The sequence below is a fragment of the Muntiacus reevesi genome, chromosome 1 (assembly GCF_963930625.1).
Source record: "Muntiacus reevesi chromosome 1, mMunRee1.1, whole genome shotgun sequence".
In the NCBI taxonomy this organism is placed as follows: Eukaryota; Metazoa; Chordata; class Mammalia; order Artiodactyla; family Cervidae; genus Muntiacus; species Muntiacus reevesi.
Genome location: NC_089249.1, coordinates 111,630,344 through 111,648,924, shown reverse-complemented (window position 1 = coordinate 111,648,924; position 18,581 = coordinate 111,630,344). Strand labels below are relative to the sequence as shown.

Here is an 18,581-nt window from a genome sequence, read left to right as displayed (position 1 = left end):
CTAACTGTAAAGATAAAAACAGAATAAAAGTAAAAAACAGAAAAGTATATAAACTTCTAACACTATTCAAAAGTTACAATGACTATATGAGATAAAGTAGATTTCTAAAGCAAACAAAGTTATTACTAGGAATAATGAAGGCATTTTGACAACAGGATGGACCAATTCTAAATGTTTATATATACAATATAACTTCATATTATATGAAACAAAGACTGATAAAATTTAAAGAGAAATAAATCACGATTATAGTTCGAGGTTTCAATACCCTTCTCTCAATATCTGATACAACAAGTAAACAGAAAACCAGAAAAGATACAGTAGACTTGAACAACACCATCAATCAATTTGAACCAATTAACATTTATAGAATATGCTACCAAATAACAGCTGAATATACAGTCTTTCCAAGTGCACATAAAACATGTATCAAAACAGACTATACTCAGAACTATAAAACTTAAAGGGATCCTGCAAAAGCAGAGCTTCAGGAGAAACGCATAACATTAAACACTTAAATGAGAAAAGAGGAAAGATCACAAAAATATTACAAGGACATAAGACATTACAAACAAAACCCAAAGACATTAGATAACAACTACAGACTGTGAACTTCCTCCTGAATACAGATGCAAAAATCCCAAAAACAATTTTAGCTCATCAAATCCAACAATATCCTACAATGACAATGGATAATGACTAAGTGGGGTTTAACGTAAAAAAAAAAAAAAGTAATCTGTCAAATTAAAAGAAGGAAACAATTGATCATTTCGATAGATTCAGGGAAACTATTTGACATAATGCAACATCTATTTCTTATAAACTCTTAACAAATGAGAAACAGGAACTTCTTCAATCTGATAAAAAGTCATCTATAGAAACCTACAATTTACTCATTCTTAATGCTGCCCCCTTCAGTTCAGTTCAGTTCAGTCACTCAATCATGTCTGATTCTTTGCAACCCCATGGACTGCAGCGCGCCAGGCTTCCCTGTCCATCACCAACTCCCGGAGCTTGCTCAAGTTCATGTCCATCAAGTCGGTGATGCCATCCAAATATCTCATCCTCTGTCATCCCCTTCTCCTCCTGCCCTCAATCTTGCCCAGCATCAGGGTCTTTTCAAATGAGTCAGTTCTTTGCATCAGGTGGCCAAAGTATTGGAGCTTCAGCTTCAGCATCAGCCCTTCCAATGAATATTCAAGACTGATTTCCTTTAGGATAGACAGGTTGGATCTCCTTGCTGTCCAATGGACTCTCAAAAGTCTTCTAACATCACAGCTCAAAAGCATCAGTTCTTTGGCGCTCAGCTTTCTTTACAGTCCAACTCTCACATCCACACATGACTAATGGAAAAACCATACCTTTGACTAGACGGATCTTTGTCGGCAAAGTAATGTCTCTGCTTTTTAATATGCTGTCTAGGTTGGTCATAGCTTTTCTGCCAAGGAGCAAGTGTCTCTTTAATTTTTAATTAAAGTAATTTTAATTTTAAACTTTCCTGTTAATGACAAGGCTATCTGTTCGTTATATATATTCAAATTTGTACTGGAAGTACTAGCCAGTTACAATAAGGCAAGAAAAAGCTATAAAGGGCATCCATATTGTAAAGATGCAAATGTGCTTTTATTCATGGACCACATGCTCATCTATATAGAAAATCTAATGGAATCTAAAAAAAAACAAAAAAAAATCTACCAGAACAAGTGAATTTATCAAGGCAACAGAATACATGAATGATAAAAGAAAAATGACTGTATTTCTACATGCTGACAATGAACAATCAGAAATTAAATTTACAAAAACAGTACCATGCACAAGTAGTAAGTAAAAGAAAAACATAATGTGTTTATGGGTGGAAGCCACCATTGGTAGGAATTCAACACTATTCTAATCAAAATCTCAGCAAGTGTTTTTGTACAAGTTACTTGACATAAAATTCACAAAGGCATGATAAGGAGCAAAAACAGTCAAAGAACAAAGACAACACTATCTGATTTCAAGACTTCTTATAAAGCTATAATATTCAATAGTGTCATACTAGCATTAAAGTACAAAAATTAATTAATGGAACAGAAAAAGAGCCATGAAACATACATACACAGACAACTGATTTTTGACAGAAGTGCAAAAGTAATTAAGAGGAAAAAGGACAGTTTTTTCAACAAATACAAAAACATTTGAAAAGCTTATCTATGGAAAAAGGACTTGTACCCAAACTATGTAAAAAACTCTTAAAACACAGTAAGAAAGCAAATAATCTAATTTTTTTAATGGGCAAAATTTGGAACAGACATTTAATCAAAGATGATTTATCAATGGCAAATTAGCACATAAAAAATGTGCTCAACACCAACAGGGAAATGCAATTAAAACCACAAGATACAAATATCCATAAGAACAGCTAAAATTAAAAAGACTGACTATACCAAATGTTGGTAAGGCTGAGAAGAGCAGCAATGTTCATACACTGATGATGAGAATGTGAAAAACTATAGGTCCTTTGGAAAGCAGTTTGACAATTAAATATACTTCTGCCATATAAACCAGCCATTCCATTCCTAGGTATTTACCCAGGAGAAATAAAAGCATAAACTGATACAAAGGCTTGTACACAAAAGTTTATAGCATTTCACAACAGGTGAGTAGGTAAGCTGTGATATATCCATACAATGGAATGCTGCTGCTGCTGCTGCTGCTGCTGCTAAGGCACTTCAATTGTGTCCGACTCTGTGCGACCCCTTAGACAGCAGCCCACCAGGCTCCTCTGTCCCTGGGATTCACCAGGCAAGAACACTGGAGTGGGCTGCCATTTCCTTCTCCACTTCATGGAAGTGAAAAGTGAAAGTGAAGTCACTCAGTTGTGTCCGACTCTTAGCGACCCCATGGACTGCAGCCTACCAGGCTCCTCCGTCCATGGGATTTTCCAGGCAAGAGTACTGGAGTGGAATACTACTAAGCAATAAAAAGAAATGAACTATTCATATGTATTACAACACATATGAATCTCAAAACAATTCATTTTGAGAATAATGAAATAACCCATTAAAATAGAGTATATACTGTATGATTTGATTTCTATAAAACTATAGAAAATGCAAACCAATCTACAATGACCAAAAGCAGAGCAGTGGCTATCTGGAGATACAAAGGCAGATAACAGATATGTTCATTTTCCTGATTTTGGTGATAATTTCACAGGTATATACTTATGTCTAAACTTATCAAATTGTATACCTTAAGTATGTGTACTTTATTATGTCAATTACATATCATAAGAGTTGTTAGAAATTACCTCTGCAATTATCCTTATTTTGACTGAACATAAAAGGATTCTCTTTCAGTAACTCTTTTTATAGCTGATGCCCTAAAGAACCATTCAGGAAGAATTTAGGCAATCTGCTATATTAAGTAAACAAGTCTACAGCTATCCAAGTCTGAAGAAAATTTTAGTCGAATTTTAGTTTTAAGACCAACTCCTCCAAAAAAAATTCTTGAAAATTTCTGTTAATTAACTCTGATTAAAAAAAAACTAAACTTGTTTTGGCCCCTCAACATGGCTTGCAGGATTTCAGTTTCCTGATCAGGGAATGAACCAAGGCCATGGCAGTAAAACCCCAGAATCCTAACCCTGCGCTATCAGGGAACTCCCCTAAACATTCTTAATATTTAAAATTTTGATTATGGCATGCATACATATATGAATGGTCAAGTGCGTACGACAATTAAAGAAAGACAACCCAAGCAACCTCACTTACCTATTTTGTTCCTCCAGTTTAGCCAGGAGTTCTAAGTCGTCTGGACTCAACTGTGACGGTGAAGATGGTGAAAGGGCTGGCGTTGACAGTGTGGTAGACGAGGATGTAGTGTGTAAGGAAGCAGATGGACTTGCCACCTGACTGGCCATCTGGCTGACTGTATGTGACACTGTGTTCTTCACCCATGAGAGAGTAGAACTCAACTTTTCTGCAACCTTGTCTGTCGCCACCTAAGTATAAAAATAAAAGTTATATATATTTCAGTTTTACTTTATGCATTACCAAGAATTTGATAATCCTCATTAGTTTTATTTGAAAACCAGCAATCAGAATATTTTCTTTGAGTTAATAAAGGTAACACCTGCTTTAGCAATGACTGTTCTAACATACAGCTTTTGGAAACTCCGTATTTCAGTTCTGTAGAATGCACAAATTAAAACAGTGATTTCCAAACTACAGGCTGAAATCCATCAGGAAGTGATAAAATAAATTTCACAGGTAACACCAGCATTTTTTAGAAATGAAAAGGAGCAAAAAGTGTCAGTGTAAAGATACGTTGTCACAAAATTTCTGCCTCAGTTACATATATGTATTAAAACTACATACTTCATGTATGTATATGTGGATAGGTTGAGTTGGAATATGAAATACATTCTTCATTTGGGTTGTAGTCAAAAACAGTTGAAAGCCAAGGAACCAAAAAATGTCCATTAGGTGATCAGGATAGGGAAATCCTATAGCATGACCAACAATTCAACAAAAACTAAGCTTAGCATAAATAAGATTAAATGAGATTCATAATAAACCTTCAAACTACTATGAGTGTTTTCTTAGAAGAGGATTTAGTTCTAGAGGAACAAAATTATGACAAATGTTTTGAGTTAATAGAGTAAGAGAGTTTCAGGGTACAATTTTCAAACAGAACTAGTCAGAAATAGAATAGGATGCTTAGAAAGAGTAGACATTCTCTGCCAAGGGCTACAACTAAGAATCAATTATAAGAGTCAAAAGTCAACAGTTGACTGAAGATGAATATCTGCTTTAGGTGGGCAACCAGGACCAGAAAATCCTTTCAAATCCTAAATCCTTTCCATCTGCAAGATTCAATGAACTATATAACTGTATATAACTATATAACTGATATATGCTTCATAAATCATGCCAGTGTCTTAAGCAGATGTGCATACAAATCTAAAATTTTACACAAAAGGTAAATGATCAAAACACTACAAACTATTTTCTATGTAGATGTTCTCAGCTAACCTTGGTTTCATATAGCAATTTATACACATATAAATTAAAACATCAACATATATATATATATATATATATATATATATACACCAATAAAAAGGCCACCCAGACTATCTTAGCAGATACTACTCTCTCCTCATAGGTTGCCCCAGTCTTGCCTTCTCACTTCATCAACAGATACATGACCTACCTCTAATTTTCATTTCCAATAACTTTTCTATTTTAGAACTTACTTCCCTTGGAATGGGATGAGGGAGTTCTTCTTGTTGAGGAAAAACCCCCAAGAAAGACAAGCATGATGAAGTAGGGGAATCAAGGAAAAGAAGTATGGAGCAGATCTTTAGGCTTCCAGGCAAACAAACAGTCCTCACCAATGAATAGATTTGCAACACAGTTTATTAGGGTAAAAGATCATATAGGAACCAAATAATTTAGCCAGAACTTCCTCTGTACCAGGAAATGGTAAGAGCCATTGCAGTCAACAAGACAGCCTCTTGTGGTTTGTTATCCTATTGATCTTTTCTACATAGTTACAAATACAAATTCAATTGTGAGGATAGCACTAGTTTGCATTCTCAAAGCACACTATACTGTAAAACAGAAAACCTAACATGTAAAATTTACAGAAAAATGTTATCTTTTACTATTAATTTCAAATATAATTAACAACTTTTAAGAATTAATACCTACAACAAGGACCTACTGTATAGCAGCACAGTGAACTATATTCAATATCTTATAATAACTTATTATGGAAAAGAATCTAAAAAAGAATATATATATATAACTGGATCACTTTTATATACACCTGAAATACTGTAAGTCAACTATACTTCAATTTTAAAATACATATGGAAATAATTTTTAAAGAAAGAAAGATTTACACTTCCCTTATATAAAAGTTCTCTACTCCAGCTAACTGTAGCAAAGGCAAAAGACGTGTATTATTTGCTTTAATTTATTTTTTAAAATAAATTTATCATACCCCTTCTACATACTGTAGCAACAGGCTTCCATTTAAAGAGTTTGGAATAACCAAGAACACAATCCTGATATCCTTTCAACGTTGGTAAAATGAAATTCAGTCTATAACTACTGAAGGCTCAACAACCCATCTTTAGCATTTTAAATTCTTAAATCTAATTGTAGTATTAATTGCAGTTCCACTTTAATAAAGCTTAATACTCATGGTTGTAGAAATCCCACAGGACTGAGTTATTTCTCATACATCATCATGTCCTATTTTTTCTTTAACTCTACTTTTCCAAATCTCTACCCTGCCACCTCCAAACCTCTTTCCCTCATCTTATGTTAAACTGTGTCATGAAGACACAATAAACCTGACAATGCAATTATGTCACAAAGTTTGTCACAAAGTTCCTGTCTACCTCACAGAGGTGTTATGCATTTATTTTTAAACATGAACATACTTTGAAAAGATTAAAGCCATCACTCAAAAGGTTTAGTAATCAGGCACAAAAGGCCACACAGCGTATGATTCCACTTAAATAAACGAAGCAAACCAAGAGAGAGAAAGTAGTTTAGTGACATGGAGAGATTGAAGGAGGGGGTACGGAAAATGACTACTAATGGGTACAGTTCTTCCCAGAGTGATGAAAATGCTCTGGGATTGGATTGCACTGACAGTTACACGACTTGTGAATACACTAAATGCCACTGAACACTTTAAAGGAGAGAATTCTATGGTATGTGAATTATATCTCAATTTTAAAAGGGCTTAGTCGATCCGAAAAGTTTTACATAATGTTTAATTCCAACTATATAACATTCTGGAAAAGAAAAAACTGTGGAGACAATAAAAAGATCAGGAGTTGGGCAAGGGAAGGGACAAACAGGCAGAGAACAGAGGACTTTCATGGCAGTGAAAATACTCTGTTTGTTTGCTCAGTTGCTAAGTCATGTCTGACTCTTTGAGACCCCATGGACTATAGTCCATCAGGCTCTTCTGTCCATGGAATTCTCCAGGCAAGAATACTAGAGTGGGTTGCCATGTTCTCCTCCAGGGTATCTTCCCAACTCAGAGATCAAACTTGCATCTCCTGTGTCTCCTGTATTGGCAGGCGGGTTCTTTACCACAGAGTCACCTGGGATGCCCAGAAACGAGTATGATGATTCCTCAAAAAAGTGAACATGGAATTATTATATAATACTGCAATTTCACTTCTGGGAATGTACCCAAAAGGATTCAAAGCAGGAACTAAATGAGATTTTTATACACCCAAGTTCATAGCAGCATTATTCACAATATTCAAATGGCAGAAGCAATTCAAATGATCATTAATGGAGGAATGGATTTTTTAAATGGCAATGAATTATTATTCAGTCTTAAAAAAAAATTCTGACATATGCTACATGAATGAACCCTGAAGATATTATTTCAAGTGAAATAGTTGTATCGCTCAGTCGTGTCCGACTCTTTGCAACCCCATGGACTGCAGCCTACCAGGATCCTCCATCTATGGGATTTTCCAGGCAAGAGTAGTGGAGTGGGTTGCCATTTCCTTCTCCAGGGGATCCTCCCGACCCAGGAATCGAACCCGGTTTCCCGCACTGTGGGCAGACGCTTTACCATCTGAGCCACCAAGTGAAATAAGCAAGTCACGAAATGACAAATATTCTATGATTCCACTTATAGAGGTACCTAAGAGCACTCAGATTCATAGAGGCGGAATGCAGAATGGTGGCTGCCAGGGAAGTGGGGAATGGGAAGTTTAATGGGTTCTCTAGAGGTGGATAGAGATGATGGTTGCATAACAAAGTGAATGTACTTAAAGCCACTGAGCTGTACACTTTAAAAATGCTTAAAATGGTAAACTTTTGTTATGTACAGCTGACTCCTGAACAATATGGGTTTGTACTGTGTATGTCTATGCGTTACTTGCTCAGTCGTGTCTGACTCTGCAACCCAAGGACTCTGGCCCACCAGGTTCTTCTGTCCATGAAATTCTCCAGGCAAGAATACTGGCGTGGGTTGCCATTTCTTTCTCTAGGGAATCTTCCTGACTCAGGGATTAAACTCCAGTCTCCTACACTGCAGGCAGATACTTTACCATCTGAGCCACCAGGGAGTGGGTCCACTTAAAACGCAAGTCTTTTGCAGCAAGTATGTACTACCCAGATCTGTGGTTGTCTAAATCCAAGGATGCAGAACCATGAATACAGAGGTAGAACAGTAGTCATACATGGATTTTCAACTGAATGAGGGTCAGTGCCCTTAACTACCATCTTGTTCAAGAGTCAGCAGTTTATCACAATTAAATGAAATGAAGAAATTTACAACTTTCATTCCTTTTGTCTTTCTCTCTTTTGGTCTTTGTTAGCCTGGCTAGAAGTTTATCAATCTTTTCAAAGAACCAACTTTTATTAATAGTTTTGTTGATTTTTCTCTGTCTTCAGTTTTACTTACTCATGCTCTAACTTTAATTTCTTTTCTTCCACTTGCTTAAGGTTTATATCCCTTTTTTCCTCTGGTTCTCTAAGCTGGAAGATTAGAATACTCATTTTGCATCTCTCTTCTGTTTCAAAATACATTCAAATGCTCTAAACTAACCTCTAATACAGCTTCTGCTACTTTTCATTTTGCTTTAGTTCAAAATATTTAAAAATTTTCTTTGGACATTTTTTTGGATCCATGGGTTATTTAGAAGTGTGTTTTTTAATCTCTAAATATTTTCATTTTCCAGCTATCTTTCTATTATTTCTAACTTAATTCCATTGTGGTCTGACAGCACATGTTCAGGTGTGCTGAATCATATGACCCAGAATATAGTGCATCCTGATGACTGATACATGGAGGCCAGAAAAGAACGTATACTCGGTGGTTATCATATAAACATCATTAAATATAGTTGACTGATGGTATTGTTCACCTGTATCCTTACTGACTTTCTACCTGCTGTATCTAAATTACTGAAAAACAGGTGCTGAAGACTCCAACCATAATGATGAATGTGTCTATTTCTCCTTGACATTCTATCAGCTTTTGCCTCATGAACTATGCCTTTTTGGAGATTTGACCTCTTTATCAATACATAATGTCTGGAAACTTTCCTTCTCAAGTCTGCTTTGTCTGAAATTAACATAGCTACTCCAGCTTTTTATTGATTATTCAAAAAAGCAAATAATTTATACAATACATAGGTGGGTTTGAAGGCCATCTGGTTTCCAGTTTCTGACTGTTTTTCGTCTGGGGTACTTCCCTTACCTTCTTGGAAATACAATTTTGCATTTAAAAATATTTTTGGATTTCCAGATGCTTTATTTAGGAAGAGATTTTCCAAGCTATGTGGTGAACCGTATTGCTTAAAGCAGTCCGATAGATTAGATGACATTTTTTTTTATTATTCAACTTCTCAGAGACTGAACTGTATTACTGTGCAGGTAGGAAATATATTACTATATTACTGTCAAGATAGAAGGTAAAGGAATGTACTTTCCAATCTTAACTGCCCATAAATCCTTTTTTCCACCATTATAGGCAAACATTTTGAGAAATGCTATTTCCAAACAGTATTCATTCTTTAAGGTGTTTGTAACTGTGTTCTTACTTTTCTCTCCATTTCTATGGTATTTTCATCCTTAGGATCAGTCCTCTGTAAATGCTGGTCCCACTTCCACCAATTCAACCAACCAAGGATAGAAAATATAGACGGGAAAAAAAAAATTCCAAAAAAATTACAAAAAGCAAAAAACTGAATTTGCATTCTTTGATAACTATATGTACACACCATTTACATTTTATTAGGTATTATAAGTTACCGAGATATGATTTAAAGTATTCAGAGATATGTGTAGGTTATATGCAAATACTGTGTCACTGATACCCAAATTTTGGTATTCACACAGTCCTGGAATTAATCCCCTGCAGATACTGAGAGACAACTGAATTGAATACTTTAGCATTTATTAGTAAAGTAATAACAGTTAATATTTACTAAACGCTTCGTGCTTACACTCAGATACTTGGTATTGCATAATTTAACCCCCAACCCTGTGGTACCTGTGTCATATTATCTTTATATTGTTAGATTACTAACCATTTAGACATTAAAGGTTCCTTAAGAAATAAAAATATTATTTCATATATTTTCATATTGTCACCAAAAAGAATGTAATAGGTCAACGAGACTACTCTTTTCATGAATTGTCTTAATAAGCAAGAACACAGCTATATGCACAGTAATCAAAACAGAGTGGTGCTGACAGAAAAACAGACACAAAGATCAATGGAACAGAAGAGAGCGCCCAGAAATGAACCCATACACCTATGATCAATTAATTCATGACAAAGTATACACAACCGAGAAAAGACAGTTTCTTAACAGCGGTCCTGGGAAAACTGAACAGCTATGTGCCAAACAATGAGTTTAGAACATTCCTTCACACCATACACAAAAATAAACACAAAATGCTTTAAAGACCTAAATAGAAGACTTCAAACCATAAAATTTCTAGAAGAAACAAATGCAGAACACTTTCTGACATAAATCATAGTAATATTTTCTTGGGGCAGTCTCCTAAGGCAAAAGAAATAAAAGCAAAATTAAACAAAAGTCACTGAGAAAATAAAAAAGCCAACCTACGAAATGGGAGAAAATATTTGCAACTGTTGCAACCAAGAACAGGTTAATATCCAAAATACACAAGTAACTCATACAACTCCATGCCTGGCCACCAAAAACAAATCGAACCCAGTCAAAAAACGGGCCAAAAATCTGATTAGACATTTCTCCAAAGAAGTCATACAGATGGCTAACAAGCACATGATAAGATGATCAGCATCATTAATGACCAGGGAAATGCAATCAAAACCTCAATGAGACATATCATCAAAAACTCTACAAGCAGGGACTTCCCTGGCAGTCCAACAGTTAAGATTCCCCATGCAGCATGGCCAAAAAAATTTTTTAATATTATTTAGATAATTGAGTTAATTTTTTTTTTAAAGTCCACAAATAATAAATGCTAGAGAGGTTGTAGAGAAAAGGAAACCCTAGTATACTGTTGGTCAGAATGTAAATTGGTGCAACCACTTGGAAAGTAGTGTGCGGAGAGAGCAAATTGGCCAAGATGCCATGTTCAGGCTCTCCTGGCTGATGCAGTAGCTGTAGCAGCAGCCACAATAAAACCATAGCGTAGCCATGTCATAGCCATAACATAATCTCATATAACATAACCATGATGCCGCTCCAGTGTAACATCAGTGCAGCAGCACCAGCCCCGACTTTCATGGTAAAGCTCACACAGATGTACTGCACAAAGTAGCTCATGACCACATGAGTACCTCGTGATACACATGCGTGGTCTACAAATGATTTCAGCTGTTACATGGTCTGTTCACAAAACGTGGGGTGAGAAAGCCTGAACATGCCATCTTGGCCAATTTGCTGTCTCCCCACATTCCACCTCTTCAGGATCTTTCACCTTATATCCTACGTGCAGTGCATCTTTAGCGATATTCCCTTGGCCTGTAGCACTGACCCTTGGATTTACATCTTGCAACAGCAGTGGCTATAACAGCAGTTACATCCCCAATACGAGGCGGTTAAGTGACGGTGATGATGAACATGAGACTGAGGACGATGATGAAGGCTGTGAGACTGCAGCTCCTCACTTGGCAGCGAGGCCTGCTGTAGAGCAGAAACTGAAGTACAAGCAGCCTGTGGCTCAGCGGGGCATCTTCAACCGCCCCAACGTGACTGTTCACAACATTATCAGCCACAGACTCAGGCGGAGTTGGTAGACCTGGGTACGCAGTTCCAGCAAAAGCAAGAGAAACCATGGTAACTTGGCTCCTGCAACTCTGAGACACAGGGGTGGGTGGTATCCTGAGTTCTGGGGACGAAATAGAATGGCGGGCATCTATAACCACTCACCCCCTCATTGAAACAAAGGTTTCACTCTGCCTAGCAGAATGCTAGGCAATTAATGCAAGGGGCGCCTAAACAAATGCACACCCTCATGGAATGGATTAACACCATCATCTACACTGTGTGGTCAAACGCAGGAGAGCTCCCAGATACTGTGAGTAAATGGCATACCTATGCCACGTTGACCCAAGTAAGTGAGAGAACTGAGTATGAAGCAGTCAATATTCAACCCAAATACCCGAGGCCCAGATGACGAGCGTTTTACTGGCAGCATTCGAGAAGCCATTTTGAACAATGCCCCATCTACCTTTTTTGAACCCCTGACTGCTATCCTAGCACCCTATGTGGGGCACCCCATCTATGAGGTGACCCTGATGGTGGCTAGTCTGGGAGAAAATTGAGGGGCGGCAGCAGGCCAAAGTGGATTAAACGTGTAAATACCCTGAAGGGGGTCTGAGCTGGTAAAGGCCCCATCCTAGTGAAGAGAATGCAAGTGTGGGTTGATCTACTGGCAGCAGGAGTTGACAGAAAAAACTGATAAATAACCCAAAGCTCTGCTCCCAGAGCTATGGAGGTAGCTGAGACCAGAGCAGCAGTTTACCACATGTGGGAAGAACCCACAGCAAGAAATGGGCGGCTCACGTAAAAGATTATACGGCACCCTAGGACATTCCTTTAGATGCTACCCTTTTCCGGCTCTAAGTATGGCTCAGACCAGGGTGTCCCCCTGAAGAACCCAAGCAAGGAGAGGCAGCCCCATGTAGAACTTGTAAGTCACTGGTCACTAGCTAATGTGCAGAGAGTAATGGCCCTGGCTGACACTGGTGCTGAATGCAGCCTTGTTTATGGCAAGCCAGAGTAGTTTCCTGGTTCTAATGTATACACTGACGGTGATGCGGCCAAATCATACAGATTTAGGCTGTAGAGACTTAGGCTGTGTTCTAGATTTAGAACACTGCGCTGTAAAAGGCTGTGTCGTATGATATGCTACTACCCACTGATTCTCTTGAAGATTTAGAAGAGAGTGAGAGCATTTGGAATCATGTAGGGTGCACCACCTGGGAATGCCTCAACCTTGAAGGGGTGGGCCCCGGCGTCTGCAGGGGGTTCTGTGAGTCCTTAATAATAAACCTGGCAGGGGTGGAGCTTCCCCTGTGGAGGCTCTCCTGCAATCTCACAAGGACAGATGGTGGACTGGACCTGGCCATGGAAGATAAAGGCACTCCACACATGGAGGGTGGCTCTTCTAGCCCCATGAGGGCAAGGAATGGAACATAAATTCCAGGTGACACCTGGCATTGGGTTTTGCTATCTATTGGGGATGTAACTGCTGTTGTAGCCACTGCTGTTGCAAGATGTAAATCCAAGGGTCAGTGCTACAGGCCAAGGGAATATCGCTAAAGATGCACTGCACATAGGATGTAAGGTGAAAGATCCTGAAGAGGTGGAATGTGGGGAGACAGCAAATTGGCCAAGATGGCATGTTCAGGCTTTCTCACCCCACGTTTTGTGAACAGACCATGTAACAGCTGAAATCATTTGTAGACCACGCATGTGTATCACGAGGTACTCATGTGGTCATGAGCTACTTTGTGCAGTACATCTGTGTGAGCTTTACCATGAAAGTCGGGGCTGGTGCTGCTGCACTGATGTTACACTGGAGCGGCATCATGGTTATGTTATATGAGATTATGTTATGGCTATGACATGGATCGTGGCTGCTGCTACAGCTACTGCATCAGCCAGAAGAGAAGCTGTATTATGGCTGCCGTGGTAGCTAGGAGAGAATAAATGTGTCTGCAGTTCCTACAGCTCCTCGAGTCTCTTTTCAGCCTCTTAGCTCAAGCCTTGCCTATCCTGGGTTCAGCGAACAGTGCAAATAGTGTGAACAGCACGACAACAGGCATAATGAACAGGATCAGTGATACAAGTCAGTTCAGTTCAGTTGCTCAGTCACGTCTGACTCTTTGCAATCCCAGGGACTGCAGCATTCCAGGATTCCCTGTCCATCACCAACTCGAGGACTTGCTCAAACTCATGTTCATTGAGTGAGTTGATGCCATCCGACCATCTCATCCTCTGTCATCCCCTTCTCCTCCTGCCTTCAATCTTTCCCAGCATCAGGGTCTTTTCTAATGAGTCGGCTCTTATGAGTTGACTCTAATGAGTTACATCAGGTGGCCAAAGTATTGGAGCTTCAGCTTCAGCATCAGTCCTTCCAATGAATATTCCGGACTGATTTCTTTTAGGATTGACTGGTTTGATCTCCTTCCAGTCCAAGGGACTCTCAAGAGTCTTCTCCAACACCACAGTTCAAAAGCAGCAATTCTTCAGCACTCAGCTTTCTTTATGGTCCAACTCTCATATCCATACATGACTACTGGAAAAACCACAGCTTTGATTATGCTGGCATAGTAATGTCTCTGCATTACTTTGTTGGCAAAATAACGTCTCTGTTTACTAATATGCTGTCTAGGTTAGTCATAGCTTTTCTTCCAAGGAGCAAGTGTCTTTTAACTTCATGGCTGCAGTCAACATGTGCAGTGATTTTGGAGCCCAAGAAAAGTTTGTCACTGTTTCCACTGTTTCCCCATCTATTTGCCATGAAGCGATGGGACTGGATACCAAGGTCTTATTTTTTTGAATGTTTGAGTTGTTGAACGTTGAACTACCATATGATCCAGCAATTCCACTCCTGGGTACATACTGAGTTGGCCAAAAAGTACATTTGGGTTTTTCTATAAGATGTTACAGAAAAACCTGACTCAATTTTTTTGCCAACTCAGTATCTTGAAAAAACAAAACCGCATAATTCGAAAAGATACATCAATACAGGGTTCACAGCAGCACCATTTACAACAGATGGAAGCAACCCAAGTGCCCATCAACAGATGACTGGATTAAGAAGATGTGTGTGGGTGTGGGGCAGAAAGGGGCGTGGGAAATGGGCTATTACTCGGGATTAAAAACAAATGAAATATTGCCTTTTGCAGCAACGTGGATGGACATACAGAATATTATGCTTAATGAAATCAGTCAGAGAAGGACAAATGCTATATTCATCCTTTATATGTGGAATCTAAAAAATAATACAAATGAATATATTTGCAAAACAGAAACAGACTCACAAATATAGAAAACAAATTTGTAGTCACCAAAAGGGAGAAACGAGGACAAATTAAGGGTACCAGATTAACATTCAATATACAAACTGTCAATACTACATATAAAATAGATAAGCAACAAGAATATACTGTATAGCACAGGTAACTATACCTATTATCTTGTAATAAGCTATAATGGAGTATAATCTGCAAAAATATTGAATCACTATGCTGTACATGTAAAACAATATATATATAGTAAATCAACTACACTTCAAAAACAAAAAACAAAACCATGTGAATAGTAGGCATTCAAAATTAATATTCCCTTAATAAATTTTTATTAACATTACATTTCAATGAATCTAAGTCCCATTCCAACTTCTTTTTGCAGCTATATACACTGACAATCTTTTATGTTTTGTACTCATTCACCAAAAAATGTTAACAGATAAACTAGGCTGATGACTATTAAAATAGCCCCTCCTGTTAAGTTTCCCTTGGATATAATAACATAAATGTGTAGATGGGGAAAACCACTGCCAAATACAAATGGAGAGAAAAAAGCTATCTTACAACACTGTAGCAGATTCTATTTTTTAAAGATATCCTGTATTAGTTTTCTAGAGCTTCCTTAACAAAGTACCACAAACTGGGTGGCTTAGAGCAACAGAAATTTGTTGTCTCATTGTTCTAAAGGCTAAAAATTCAAAATCTAGGCATCAGCAAGGTTATTCTCCCTCTAAAATCTACAGGGAGAACCCTTCCATGTCCCTTCCTAGCTTCTGGTGGTTTGGCAACAATTCCTGTCATTTCCTGGCTTGTAGTTGCAGCACTTCAAGCACTTCCATCTTAGCCTCCAATATTCTAAGGCGTTCTCCCCTAATTATATATGCAACAAACCTATTTCCAAATAAGACTGCATTCTGAGTTAATGGGGCTTAGGGCTTCAACATATCCATTGGGGTGGAGGCGGAGGAGGGAGAGGCACAATTCAACCCGTAAGACGGCCACACTGCTTCCCTCGTATCTTCCCATTGAGTGGGAGAGTCTCTGTCTTGTGCTCTTTACCCTGAGCAGACCTGTCTGACTACCTCACCAGTAGTGTACACTGAACATCGTTACTGAGGCTCACTCTTGGAACCCAGGCACCATGCTGTTAAGAAGCCTAAACCAGCCCCCAGAGAGACCTGGAAAGGCCAAGTGGAGGTATGTATTCTGGCTAACAGCTTCTCTGAGGTCCCATCATCAACCACCAGACATGAGTGTAAGATATACCTCAAGGCCTTAGATGAAAGGTCTACATTTCTCAGCTTCAAATGCATTATGAAGCAGAGACAAGCTCTCCTCATAAAGCTCTGTCCAAATTTCTGATTCAAAGAATCTACAAATATACTAAGATGATTATTTTAAGTCACTAAGTTTTATGGTGGTTTGATACACAGCTATAAATCACAAAATAAAATTAAAATATTTAACAAAACTTAAAATAAAGCCAGGACATTGCATTAGTAGAGACATCATACTGCACTTGTTTTTGCTTTTGAGAGGATGGAGGACACATGTAATTGAGAAAAAACAAATTAGTACACTAGGAAAATACAAGTAAATAGCAGAACCAGAAAATAACATTAATGCTCCAAAGGTCTAAAAGAACATCATTTAATTAAGTTAGAAAATGTATCACTTGACTTGCAGCTCAGAGTCAAATGTTTTTAAATCATAGTATTATTTTTTCACTGCTATTAAAATAGCATTTTGATCATATGTTAAAGGAATGCCAAGAAGTAAGATATTCAAGGGAGCCATTTGTTTAACAAGTAGGCTATTCTCTCGAAATAGGAATCTTGCTCTTTTGAATAATACAGGATATAATTAAGTTAAAGATATAGTTGTAAATATTTATATTTTAACTAAGATAAGTGACTGAAATAGAAACCTACTCTATTTTATGGAAAGAAATCTTTCAGTAAAAATATCCAAAAAAGCTTAGTTCAATGGTATAAGCAGTTTTAATTAAATTTACATTTAAAAAAATAGGTCACAGCTAAAAACAGAATGAACTAGCTATAGTCTACAACATAAATTAATCTTGAAAACATTATATTAAGTAAAAGAAACCCGCCACAAAATAACACATATAATGATTCCATTTATAAGAGATGTCTAGAATAGGCATTGCTGCTGCTGCTGCTGCTGCTGCTGCTAAGTCACTTGTTGTGTCCGACTCTGTGTGACCCCATAGATGGCAGCCCACCTTGCTCCCCCGTCCCTGGGATTCTCCAGGCAAGAACACTGGCGTGGGTTGCCATTTCCTTCTCCAACGCATGAAAGTGAAAAGTGAAAGTTAAGTCGCTCAGTCATGTCTGACTCTTCACAACCCCATGGACTGCAGCCCACCAGGCTCCTCCGTCCATGGGACTTTCCAGACAAGAGTACTAGAGTGGGTCACCATTGCCTTAGACAAAAAGCTGATTAATGATTATGTAGGAGTGGCGAGGATGTAGGGACAGGACGTGATGGCTAAAGGGCACTAGGTTTCTTTCTGCAGTGATGAAAATGTTCTAAAATTGTCTATGATGATGGTTGCACATGCCTGTGAATATACTAAAAACCATTAAATTATATATTTTAAATGGGTGAATTGTATAGGATGTGAATTATCTCTGAAAAAGAAGTTATTTTAAAAATTCAGGTCAGGACTCCCTTGATGATCCAGTGGTTAAGAATCCACTGACCAATGCAGGGGACACAGGTTCAATCCCTGGTCCGAGAAGATTCCGCATGTCATAGAGTAACTAAGTCCATGTGCCACAACTACTAAGCTCGCACCTTCTGGGCCCCATGATCCTCAACAAGAGAAGCCACTACAATGAGAAACCCATGCATCACAACTAGAGAGTATCCTCCCCTCACCACAACTAAAGAAAGCCAGTGTGTAGCAATGAAAATCCAGTATACTCAAACAAACAGAATAAAATTTAAAAATTTTCAAGTTCAGGTCAGGGAATTCCAGGTGGTCCAGCAGTTAGAAGTCAGTGCCTCACTGCCAAGGGCCCAGATTCAATCCCTGGTTCAGGAGTTAAGATTCCACAAGCCTTGCAGCACATCCACGAAAAAAAAAAATTTCCAGGTCAGTACTATTAATATTGGATATATTTTCTTCCATACTTTATGTATTTTAAATAAAATTAGCATTATATTGTATATAAAACAACAACATAAAATTTAGGTTAGAACAAATTTCTCAATAAAATAACAAAGACCAGTTTATGATGCAGACAATGCTTGACAACTCTCCTCACCTCTAATCAAATCTCCTATCTTTAAAAAAAAAAAAAAAAAGGACTTCCCGCGTGGTCCAGTGGCTAAGACTCTCTGCTCCCAATGCAGAAGGCCCAGGTTCTATCCCTGCTCAAAGAACTAGATCTCATATGCTACAACTAAGACCTGGTGCAGCCAAATAAATAAATATTAAAAAAAAACAACAAAAACCCTATTTTCATGTCTTTCCACAACTTTCCTCACCATCTGGTGTTTTAGACATTCTCAATCAAACAGCCTTACCTTAATGAAGC

The 18,581-nt window shown here is 38.0% G+C and overlaps 1 protein-coding gene across 4 annotated transcripts in view; it reads right to left on the bottom strand.

The window, feature by feature from the left end:
- Positions 1–18,581, bottom strand: part of EVI5 (ecotropic viral integration site 5) — a 223,122-nt gene that overhangs the window by 161,879 nt on the left and 42,662 nt on the right. For all 4 annotated transcript variants that reach the window (XM_065908661.1, XM_065908652.1, XM_065908670.1 and 1 more), the window contains exon 2: positions 3,756–3,985. In XM_065908661.1, the coding sequence (XP_065764733.1) occupies positions 3,756–3,904 (149 nt within the window). In that variant the 5' untranslated portion in view covers positions 3,905–3,985. The remainder of the gene's footprint in view (positions 1–3,755; positions 3,986–18,581) is intronic.